General features: G+C 28.8%; 1 protein-coding gene across 1 annotated transcript in view; it reads right to left on the reverse strand.

Annotated features, from left to right (window-relative positions):
• The window catches only part of LOC118193556 (tRNA (uracil-5-)-methyltransferase homolog A), a 52,532-nt gene that overhangs the window by 24,011 nt on the left and 15,873 nt on the right, over positions 1–12,648 (reverse strand). Inside the window, exons 4-6 of the mRNA XM_085808176.1 lie at positions 7,515–7,590; positions 5,080–5,189; positions 4,174–4,323 (exon numbers count right to left, since the gene is read on the reverse strand). Coding sequence (XP_085664302.1) covers positions 4,174–4,323; positions 5,080–5,189; positions 7,515–7,590 — 336 coding nt within the window. The remainder of the gene's footprint in view (positions 1–4,173; positions 4,324–5,079; positions 5,190–7,514; positions 7,591–12,648) is intronic.

Consider the following 12,648-nt stretch of genomic DNA (forward strand, 5'->3'; position numbering starts at 1 on the left):
ATACATAGGGAAAACCATTAAAATGCCCAAGTACAAATAAATGAAACTAAGAAGTATTTATTATTAAAGAAGACAGATAAGGATTTTATTTTCCTTGTATGCATATACATAAAATGAATCCACCCTTGGCTATTGCTTCAATAAGATAATCACCTCTGAAAGCAATCATTATAAGTACTAGACATAAATTTTCTAAGATGACCACTGCTACAAAAGACCAACCTAAAACTGGAGCTGGTTATTTTAGAGAAGTTCACTGTATACACCCACACAATAACAAATGGATAAACAGTTCCTGCAAAAGAAGTTACCCCTTCTTAGAAGGCTCTCCTGGTTTTTTTGATTTTCAAATAAAACTAAAGAAAATATGCACAAAATTTTTGCCATAAATGATGTTTCCATTTATTAAATTTTTCTACCTAAGTAGTTATGTCTGAGACTAACTAAATTTATTTTCATAAGATTCTAACATTTTAGTAAGTTTTAAAGATTTACATTTATATAAAATTCATTTAAAAAATTGTACGTTCCTCAAAGAGGACTCTTTTAAGCTTCAATCAACTGATTAACCTCTAGTGGTTAAACTACTGAGTTATCGATAAAAGCTAAAATGTGAAAAGCCCTATTCATATGACCAAAAGACAAAAATTTCAAGGTTTTCCACTGCTTAAGCTTGGACAATAATATGTTTGTTACATAAGTTATTAAGCCAATAAAATAAATAAATATATAAGTTAATTAAGGTCTACAGCAAACAGTGATAGCTCATGGTACCGGGCAACACTAACAGTTGCCTGGGGCACCATTAAGCCCAAGCACCCCCCCCCCCAAAAAAGGGAAAATAATAAATAAAATATTTTCTCAACCTGACTTTTTTTTTTAAAAACTTTTCTGGCTAAGTGTCACTCGTGTTCTATATGTTTTCTGTAGACAGTTCACATTTATTTCATTTTTTCTGCTCTTAAAATTTACAAATGTGTCCAAAAACGATATCTCGTTATGAAACAGAAAAAGATGTCTTTAGCAAGAAGGAACAGTTAAGAAACACCCAAAAGTATAAATTTTTTTAAGTCCTTAGTCAAACAGTTCTTCAACTACATATATATGTCAAGATATGTTATCTAATACTTATGAGGTCAAACCCATAAAAAACTGTACTTTCTGAAGAAAGTAACAATTGCATGCATGAATTAAAAGATGAGATGATATCACTACAATTCCAGACTAATAAAATTACTGATAAGGAGCTTCAGTCAGTATAAAAAGAATAAAAGCATTCATGTAAAGTTTTCGAATGTTTAATGAGTATCACTCAGTATTTAACTTAATTTGGCTTTCAGAGTAACTTCAGATACATTATTTACATCACACAATGAGGATATTTTATGTCTTATTGAGTTACTTGGTAGATTCAATTTAACAATAAGTGAACATTTGTGTCAGGTTGTATCATCAAAAATACATTTACTATTGTAGTAAAAATGTTCTAAACAAAATAATAAATTTTTTGGAAAATTCTGTTCAGGAAAATATACTTAACCAAGCTATATTAGCAAAACATTTTAGCCTTATTTTAGACTGTACATATCAGTCATGTGGAGCAGCTTTCTTTTATAATATGATTTTTAGATGTAAAATATAGTGGAATACAGGAACATTTTGTTAGCTATAATCCTGTTAAACAAACTATAGGTCAAGGATTATACGAAATTATACACTAAAACCCCACAGTGCTCTTTTAGTAATATGCAGTAGTATTATGATCCCCTGAAATTGCACATGGTATCAGTAGTGCTGGATTGGTTTAGGATTTAAAGCTGTAAAAGGATTTTTAGCACTTCTATTGGATGGTAATGCTAATGGAGACCTGAAATTAAAACCAATGATTGTTTATCATTTCAAAACCCCAACAGCATTGAAGAGAATTTCAAAAGCATCTTCCCAGTAATTTGGAAATTAATAAAAATCACTAAAAAATTTTGAGAATTAGTTTGAATCACTAAAAAATTTTGAGAATTGGTTCACTAAACAATTTTGTCCATCTGTTATATGCTATTGCAAATTTGAGAAACTAGAACTGAAAGCTTAATTTTTTATATTGATAATGTTCCAAGCCATCGTAAGCATTTGTCAAAGTTATCAGCATATGCATTCCAGTAGAAGCGACTTTCTTGCGGCCAAACACAACTTTATTAATTCAAACAATGGATCAAAGCATAATTTCAAATTTTAAAGCTTATTATTATTTGTAGCAGATATTCTGACAATAGATAATTCTGCAAAGATGGTGCATTATATTCAATGCAGGAGTGTTCAAGAATGTTATTCTAGTGTTTCGAGAAAAGGGGGACTTTATTTGAGGTAATTATGAACTTCCAAACCTGAATGAATTCTCAGAATGAAGCAGTTTGTTAGCAGTTTTCTCTTTCTTTAGACACTTGAAATTGTAATTTTGAAGTGAATATTAAAGGCAAAGAAGGAAAAGGAAGCCAAATCACCATGCCCGTCTAGTGCGCGAGTAGCTAATAAAAACATGGAATGAAATTAAACCCGACATAATTCAAAATTCATTTAAAAAATGGGTAGTATATCCAGCAATCTAGGTAGAATGGAAGATGATTATTTATTTATGAATCAAAATAACAATGATGGTGAAGATGAAACAGAATAAGATATGTGCCTGAAGATATACTCAAAGACATACATGATGAATTTTTCATGTTTTATCAGATAAGGAAATTTTTTTAGTTCACAAGGAATGTCATTTCTTTTACACAAACAGCATTTAGGTATATGTAGAAATATAATTTTTGTATGCTCATCTTGCCCTTATTTTTAAATCTACCATTTTTGCATCCAATGTATAATGTGCACTTATAAATTTCAATCTTACATTTTGTATTAAAAGTCAGTGTTGTACGACAGACTATATGGTAGTATTTTTACACTCTGGTAGCTCACTTCTGTTACTATGGTAAAAGCCAATTCTCTTCAAGCTCCAAGACAGCCACTTTCGGGTCAAGATTTCAACTTATCCCCTTATTTCACAGCTTCTCTCTGATTTGCTGATAGCATATAACCATTCCTCTTGTCCCTCCTCTCTACAGCATGCCAACAGATAAAAAATTTAAACTCCATTTGATTGTGAAGATCCCCGTCTTTAGATTTTACCTTGTGCTTATATTCTAACTTGGACTACAGTAACAGTAAATTTTACTTTTTTCTTCCCTTCTTTTGTAACTTGAAGAAAACAAGCTACATTTTTATCTGTACTTTATGTGATTTATTATTGTATATACATACTATACCATCTTTCTCTCATTATGAAGCATTTCCCACTATATATTTGGAGTCTATTGATACTTCACACTGCAAAACATTGTTTAAGACTTTTTTGGTTGTCCATTTTAACATATCTGATTTATATACTCACATATTTTGCCAGTTTTGTGTCTTTTGTGGAGTTTATTTATGCTCCACACTTTGAAGAAAGTGCTTTATTTTTTTAGATGTATATATATATATATATATATATATATATATATATTGTAATTAAATTCTATTAAATATTAAAATTATAACCTTTGAGAGTTTTACAAAATGAAATGAAAAAAGTTGCAATTTAGTAAGAAGAATTTTCAGAACTAATACAAAAATGAAGACGTCAAGGCCAAATAGCCAAACAGTTAGATTGAATCATTTTTGCTCTCATCAGGACATCTCAATTTTCCATTCTAACCAAATGGTAACCTGATCGACATTTCTGATACCATGCAATTTTTAACTCAGAAAGAAAGTGATATACAATTGCATACAACCATCCCCTACATGATTTAAACAACAACCACCCCAAAAAAAGCACTTTCTTCAAAATGTGAAACTCTGAAAAAGATGCAAATTTGACAAAATATATGAGTGTTATAAATCAAATATGTCAAAATGGACAACTAGTGGAAAATGCCTAATAATGAAAGAAAGATGGCATAGCATGTACATACAATAACAAACCACATAAAGTACAAATAAAAATATAGGTAGTTTTCTTCAAGTTACTAAACAAAAGAAGGGAAGAAACTGTTAAAACTTTTAAAGATTATAATTTTAGTATTTCATATAATTTAATTACAATATATATATATATATAATTAAAAATAAATAAAATAAAAAGTTTACCTGTTCTTCTGAAGTTTTGGTAAAAGTGATTTATTAACTTTCTCTATTTCTTTTCCAAGTTTCACCAAAAATTTATGCACATCATCTTCTTTTCTTTTCAATTGTTCCTCATAAGGAACATTCCAAAAAGGAGTTACAGCATTCTTTAGCCTTCAAAAACAAATTAAAAGTTACTTTAAATAAAACTTCAAAAAATTAATTCTTATTAAATTACCTAAATTTTGGAAAAGAACATTTATTTGAGAATATCTTGTTATTTATTATAATTTATACCTCTATTTATTTTAAGCAATTTACCATTTAAAATATCTTACTACAGGAAAAATACTGAAAAACATCTATTAAAATATCTGTTACTTATTACCTTGAGAAAAATTAAAAGGCCACAAAATATTTTGTAACTTATGATCCTTATTTCCAATAGTTATGAATTTTTCCATCACTAAAATCTTGAGCAAAGTATTTACAAAATATTTGCAACATAGTCATTAATTAATAAATATATGTTTCCACTTAGCTACATATTTTTTTATTTATTTGACAAAACTCTTAATTTGTAAAACAGCAGAAAAATAAATGAATCAGAAATCATCAGAAAAACATCAGAAAATGCTTTACTCTGAATTTGTAAAACATTAGAAAAATAAATGCTTTAATTTCATTTGTAAAATATCAATATTTTAATCTTATCCACAGAAAAGTTAATAAAAACAAATTGCAATTTGCTTCCAGATTTATTAATAAAAAAATAAATAGTCCAATATGAAGAACAGGTTGTTTATGAAAATGATACAGCTTTTCTCCTATTCTTGCCTTCTAAGATTATAAATTGATTTCAATATATTAAGCTTAAATGAAAATTTTCACATTCTATAACACATGAAAAAAGATTTCTAAAACATTTACCTTAATTCAACTGGAATATCATCCTCTCTTGCTTTTTTAGAACAATGACTATCTTCTGAATCACCAGCTTTTCTCTTTTGAACCATAGGATCAGCAGCTGGATTAGCTTTCTGAAAAATATCAAAGAAACTTACAGACTTTGGTAATAGTACAAAGTGCTTGAAAAAGATCGAATGATTACAAAGATCTAAATTATTCTTGAACTGTTGCCAGTAGACAGAAAGAGAAAAAATAATACAGGTATTTAGGATGAAGTAATTTTGGTCATTCGCCACCTTTTTGTAAAAATATATGAAATCTACATTTTTAAATAAATCCCTCTACAAAGAAAGCTCCAATAAGCTGTTCCTTATTATACTGACTACATCTAAGGAGGAAAAGAATATGTAAAACTGACCTTAAAAAACATCATGACAATTAAATGATTTAAAGCAGCTTTCCCACATTGAAAAGAACTATATGAAATATGAATTTATGGGTTATGAAAAACTAAATATCATTAAACAAATTAATATTTTTCTAATGTAAAAATTACTTTTCAAAGATTTTCATTTGGAAACTTATGTGTAATCCTTTTTAACAATATCTACATATATCAAAAGTTTTTACTGATAACTAGGGCAATTTTGATAGTACAAGGGAAAATATTTTCTTTGTTTCATTGATCTGGTATGGAAAACAATTTTCTCACTAGCTCCCCTCCTACAGGCTGTATATAAAAATTTAAGTTTCATGTAATTTTAGTAAAAGGTATATCACCAAAACTATTATAATCTGAAAGCTTCCCATTTTTGACTTTTTTTAAAAACATAAATTATTAAACTAACTTTTAAACTATTAAATTGACAGAATTAAACTAACTTTTAAACTTAAACTATGCATCTGTGATCAACCATTCAAAAGATATTTAATTATAAAATCTGTTTAAATCCTCCAACACAGATCTCTGAAATAATAAAGTATATTTTGTTAAGCGATAATTAAATAGGCAATGCAAAATATAAAATTCTTGGAATTTTTCTGTTATCAAGAAAATAATTTTAAATGCCCAGTTATCTTTGAACAAGGCTAGTTTGAACAGCATCCATCAACTTGCTTTTAAATTTGTGTGAGGGATGCATCTACTGGTAGTCAAAAGCCTCAAGCACATGTGATGATGGAATAATTACGACAAGCTCTATTGTAATCTGACACAGAAAACTCCAGAGATTAAATACTACACAATAGTATTTAATCCTCTAAATGGCACAGTTTTTTGGAAATGATGAAAAAGAATTGTGTTTAAACAGCATGTAACCTTATTTTAACCTCTGTTTTTATAAACCACCATTCATTAGGATAATATTTACAGCAATAAAGGAAATAAGAAAACAAAACATTTTAAATAAGCTAATGTATTCCAAGTGAGGAAAAAGTCTAATGACTGGATAAAGGTGGTCATGCTGCTCACGATTCATATTTTAATGCTAATAATATAAGGTAATGCAACAGGAGACAAGAGTTACTAAAATATCACAAAATATTACACGTTTCATCATCAAAACAATTCTTGAAGCCGAAATGATTACCACCTAGAAAAATGTGAGCTGAGATAATCAAGAAGTACCACTATATTTTACAGAAAAAATTGTTTTAAGAATATAATAACTAAGACAATAATCATTATTATTAATAAACACTAATAAAGATAATAATACATTACAAAATAAAAGCACGTAAATGGTGTCCGGATATCCAAATATGATTAATATAAGTTCAGTAATATAACAAAGTAAAAAAAAAAAAAAAAAAAAACCCGCTAAGTTTCAGATTTTAAATTATGTCCAAATGGGCATTTTTTTAAATGCTTTGTGTGTTTCCTTCATTTATTAAATATCATATTCTTTGAGCTTAAACCATAAAATTTAGTTCAATAGTAACATCGCAAAATAATTTTAAAATGAGCATATCTTTAGAATTTCCGATACACAGTTCGACGCGCTGGAGATAAAAAGCTCCCCCCATCCCCCCGTAGAGTGTTGCTATTGTTCGTTTTTAAATTGTTGAGTTTGTTACTCAAAAATTCGTTAAAGTTTCACAAAATATGAAATCGATAATAAAATAAATTCCAAATTTCAAATTTGGGATTTCAGATGCCCATATTCACAGTAGGATTACGTCATTCAAAATTGGATGGATCTAGATACCATCGTTTTATCACAATGCGAGAAATATACATACATTCATGCAATTTCTTCAAATATAATGCAGGATTCTAACATTTGGTGGCAACAGTCTGAAAAGTGAACTGACATTTATAGGAGTCCCACGCAAAATGCCAAAATGAAAGTAATAGTCCTTCAGGACTCAAATGCCTTTGGACTAAAAATAACAATAATAAGTATAGAATAGCTACGACAATAATATTATTTTAATACTTATTAAAAAATATTTACTTTTGCAAAAAGGGCCTTTCCTTTCCAAATATGTCCATTTAGAAGCTTCAAGGCTTTGTCTCGATCTTCAGCGTTTCTATAAATTGAAAAAAAAAAAAATGTTTTTCAAAAATCACAGTATTGAATACTTAAAATCATTGCCAAATTCTTCTATCAATTCAAAAACTTCCAAACTTTACTCTCATTCCATATACATATTAAGTAAAACTAAACTGTAAAGAAAGACAGCTCCTTGTTGGAAATGTTGGAAAAAATAGCATACAAATAAAATGTTACAGTATTCTAATAATCAGAGTTACAAACAATCCTGTACCTTCAAAATTGATAAAATCTATCAAGTAGGCCATTAGATATTACATGCATACCAATGGAAAAAAACAGGGTACTTACATATTATTAAGGCAATCCCCTTGGCGCAAACTGGCAATATCTTACAGACGCAAAAGTCTGATGGCATAAGTCATCATTCAAATCAATTGCAAGAATTGAATTATTACCCATATAAATATTGTTACATATATATTTTAAATGAAAAGGAAGAAATTCTTTATTTTATAAATGCTTCAACTCCAAAATATCCAGGTATTGATCTAAAATAAAAACTTGAGGTCTTTCTTCTAATTTGCATTTTATAGATTAATGGAACGTAAAACTTCTAGCAACAAACAGCCTTCAAGTGATAAGTTATCCTCTGTTTGAGAAATGATCTCAAGAAAAGAGCAATGATACACTCAAATGAGGTAACATTCCCCTCTCCCCAGTTAAAAAAAATACCTAGTAATTTATTAAGGACAGTTACAAAAAAAAAAGTCTGATAAAAATTTTGGCTAATATATTTCTGTCTCTTGATAGCTCTGAAGTTTTTCAGACATCGTTTGAAAACTCTTTGCCAGGTGACCTTCATGGCTACTTACAAATGACTAAAAAGGAATTAAATTCTTTGTCATAAACAAAAACAGGCCTTCCTCCCCCAGAGGTATTATAAATGAATGAGTAATGAAGTTATTAAAAGCCAACTGTTAAAGATGGAAATGCATATTCTTGCAACCCTGTCTTTCAAAATCTTCTTGTTGGAATACGTTTATGAAATTTAGGATGAGTTCTGCAACATATAACTAAGTTATATTGCAATATTTTCAAGTCAAATATCTACAGGATTTGAAAATTTAAGCATGGCGGTACAGGAAAAAGAAAAGAAAAAAGAAACATAATGTTCCTACCATACAATTAAGTGTCCAATTAGCTAGCAATGGATTACCTGTCTTAAAATTTTAAGTTTATTACGGAATGGTGCAAAAATTTATGTTTATTGTGGAATGGTGCAAAAACTGCTATCATAAAACCACTAGTGTTAAAAAAAACTGACTACAGAAAATGCACAAAGGGAAAGAGAAGTATGTGAGATAGCAACAATGATAGCAGATGATGTTACAATGGTTTTGATCCCTCACAGTGCATAACTGCATGTAATACATAATAGTAAATAATTTATTTAAAGCATAGTGCTCAATCTTCAAAATAAATCAAAACAATTAATATTCTGTTTCAGAATGAATCCTGTGGTTTCTCCCATGTGTGTGGATACAAACCAGTTTTCCTTAAAAAGTCCTCCATGAAGGCATTCCTTCCGCTATGACAGATAGCCCTTTAGGCACTTACCTTAATCAATTAACCTAACCAGACTCCTATAAAAGTACGAGAATATGTACAACAAAAATATACAGCAGGTTAAATGTGAAGTGAACAGACAGAGACAGGAAAAACACAGTCAGAAGAAAGTTCATGCATAAAGGTACAAAAGAGAATTTTGAACACTAATTTGATACTGTTCTGTTATCGGGACTGGAGTTGTCACCAACTATTTTGCTAAACTCATCAAGAGATTGATTTATATGAAGTCGCCAATGTTTGCTGTTTAAAATTACTACAACGTTTACATTTTAAAAAAGTAAAAGAAATGCATTTCAAAACTGGCGACGAGAATAAAAATTCTAAAGATGTAACAGTCACTTCTATTTCTATTATTCTTATATTTACCATGGATTTAAAATTTGGGACTTACCTAATGATAAAACATCTTCCATAAAATTTCCTCAAGAATGAGGACTAATTTATGGTGGAAGAAAGTGAATGAAAAACCATATAATGACGTTCTACTTCAATTCAAAAAAAGCACCAGAATGGAGATGTGAAGATCCGGAATTGAACATTTCCACATTATCCATAATTTCATCGATCCTGATACTAATTATCATACTCAAACTCTTAAAAGGTTATGAGACACCAATTAGATTCTTATTTGAGTTAATGTGGCAGCAGCAGCATCCTAAAACGCAAATCTTTTCAGACATTTTAAATTATATCTGCAGTTTCATGCCTCTGCATTAATCTTAATTCACTAAACTCCTTAACAAATTTTTCCCCTAATTTCTTTGGTAATTTGTTTAATTTACATTAAAAATTTCTAATTTTATTAATGTTATTTTTTTTCTTTGGTTTTTATCTTCAACCACACTGTATTATAAATATTTTGGCAATTATTTTTATGCTTCGAATTTTTCGCCAGATCGTCAGCTCTTAGTGATATCTGAATTTAGTCCCGATAACAAAACAGTACCACCCCTTTACATACCAAAACTGGACTCATTTTTCAAATTAAACTGCTTGAAAATACATGTAAATTTTTAACAGGATTTTCCTGTTAATTAAACTATAAATTATTGCTCATTCATGTATTGCTTTAACTACCTTAGATTCACTGTGATTTTGATATAACCATAGATATTTACTTAGCATTACACTGGTAAATCGGGAGTTGACTGTATATCATTTAAAACTTAACAGATGTGTTTTAATAATATTTGCATATAATGAATCATTTGTATCATTCACTTGAATAAAGTTTACATGAAAGAAATATTTAAATGGCCAGTGCAAGAACTGAATACCATTAAGCAACTCTGAAATCAGTTCAAAACAACTAATCACACTAATAATAAGGTGCCTTCGAAAATTCAGTTGTGTGCTGCTGCAGTTAGAGATATGAACTGTAAGATGATTTCAGAAATGTTAAAGATTAGTTGTTTCGAATCTGAAGACAATAATTTAGAGACAATAATAACTTGAGTCACAGAATTTTAATAAATTTGATGCTAATTTGTACTGCTCTCACTTGACGCACATTAATTACATTAATTTTGACATCACATGAGTTCAAAACATTTCTTAAGGGCTGATAAAAGGAAAAATTTTAGTACATATAAAATTTTTAGTATTTAATAAGCATATGTTATTTCACCAGTAAAAATGAACTCAACTACCAACTGTTAAAATTTAAACTTTGCAGCTTATGGATAACAAAAGAAATGATAATTCTCTTCCCTTATTGATTTTAATATGCATTTCTTATAGCCAGTGGCGAGCTATAAAAAATTTAACAAAAGGATTGCATTTCAAATTCCAATTAGATGTGTATTTTCTTTAAACACAGAAATTACAAATAGTTATGCCTAAAAAAATGTTGAAATTTTAAAAAAATTCTAAATTTTAAATTACAAAATAGTACAAAATACTAATTACAAAATAGTACCTTCTTAACGGCTGATAAAGGAAAAATTTTAGTACATATAAAATTTTTAGTATTTAATAAGCATATGTTATTTCACCAGTAAAAATTAACTCAACTACCAACTGTTAAAATTTAAACTTTGCAGCTTATGGATAATAAAAGAAATGATAATTCTCTTCCCTCATTGATTTTAGTATGCATTTCTTATAGCCAGTGGTGAGCTATGAAAAATTTAACAAAAGGATTGCATTTCAAATTCCAATTAGATGTGTATTTTCTTTAAACACAGAAATTACAAATAGTTATGCCTAAAAAAAATGTTGAAATTTTAAAAAAAATTCTAAATTTTAAATTACAAAATAGTACTACAATTATACAAAATAATGATTAAATTTATTTATACGACCCAATTTATGCCAGAAGCTGCCACGTATTAATTTCCTTTATTTATTTTTTTTTATTATTATTATTTTAATGTAAGGTTTAGGATTAATCTAATTTCTCTCACAGGTTTCCTATTTAAGGAGATTGCCGCAAAATCAAATATATTGTACAGTCAAAGATCTTTGCTGTAGAAATATTGCTTATTGAATTGGAAGTTCAGCTTCACTATTACTAACAACCATACGTTGCTTTCTTTAAATTATTAGATATTTCATTATGCAGTGTTCTGTTATGGCCATCATAATGAAATCCAGAATATAATTATTTTTATTTTCTACTTTAATATAAAATTTAATGTTTCTCAAAGTGTGATTATGCCATGCAAAGCATGTGCTTCTCTTGGAATAAATAAATAAACAAGCTAAAAAAATAAGGAACTGTAGAGGAGCTAGACCCCATAAACTGCCTAAAGCTCAACACTGATTACAGCTGTGGAGATTTACAATGCATCTACACATAACAAAATATAATTCAAACAAAGGAAAAAAATTAGTAATTAAAATTACATGCTCGATCTCTTAATTCAGCAGTCTTAAGCAAAATGTACTGATAAATTTTTAATCTTTAAAAAAATATTTAAAAAATAGTGAATCATTATATTGAAATTTACATTTTCCCCTTCTAGTCTTTTTAATCAGACTTTGATCAGCATTATTTCTGATGGCATTCCATCAATCATCTCAAATACAATGAAATACGTTTAACATGAAAATGCTTCAGACAAAATATCGGTTAACAAAAAATAATACAACAGTCCCGGCAAACTACTAAGTATTTTCATGCATTTTTTTCCTTTTAACACAAAATGAGAATCGCTTAACACGAAAAGATTTCCCTTCTGGAAATGAACAAAATACGGAAAACACCAGCTGCGAAGGCAAGATTTAAGAGGGGTGTGAAATGAAAGATAGGTGGTTTCATACGTTTCGTAGAAAGGAGGATAATTTGGTGTTGAATTACCTTTAGAATACCCTGCAACACGAGCCAGCCCTACAAAATGATCTCATCTCTCATGAGTTGGTTTTGGGAATTCGGTGATGAGAACACAGCAGTGTGTATAAAAATCAATGAGTTTCGCACCAAAAGAAACAGAGAAGGAGGATACTGAAACTGAGCCATCAT

The sequence above is a fragment of the Stegodyphus dumicola genome, chromosome 1 (genome assembly GCF_044657685.1).
Source record: "Stegodyphus dumicola isolate Sdum_Otavi_A_Nest chromosome 1, ASM4465768v1".
Classification (NCBI taxonomy): domain Eukaryota; kingdom Metazoa; phylum Arthropoda; class Arachnida; order Araneae; family Eresidae; genus Stegodyphus; species Stegodyphus dumicola.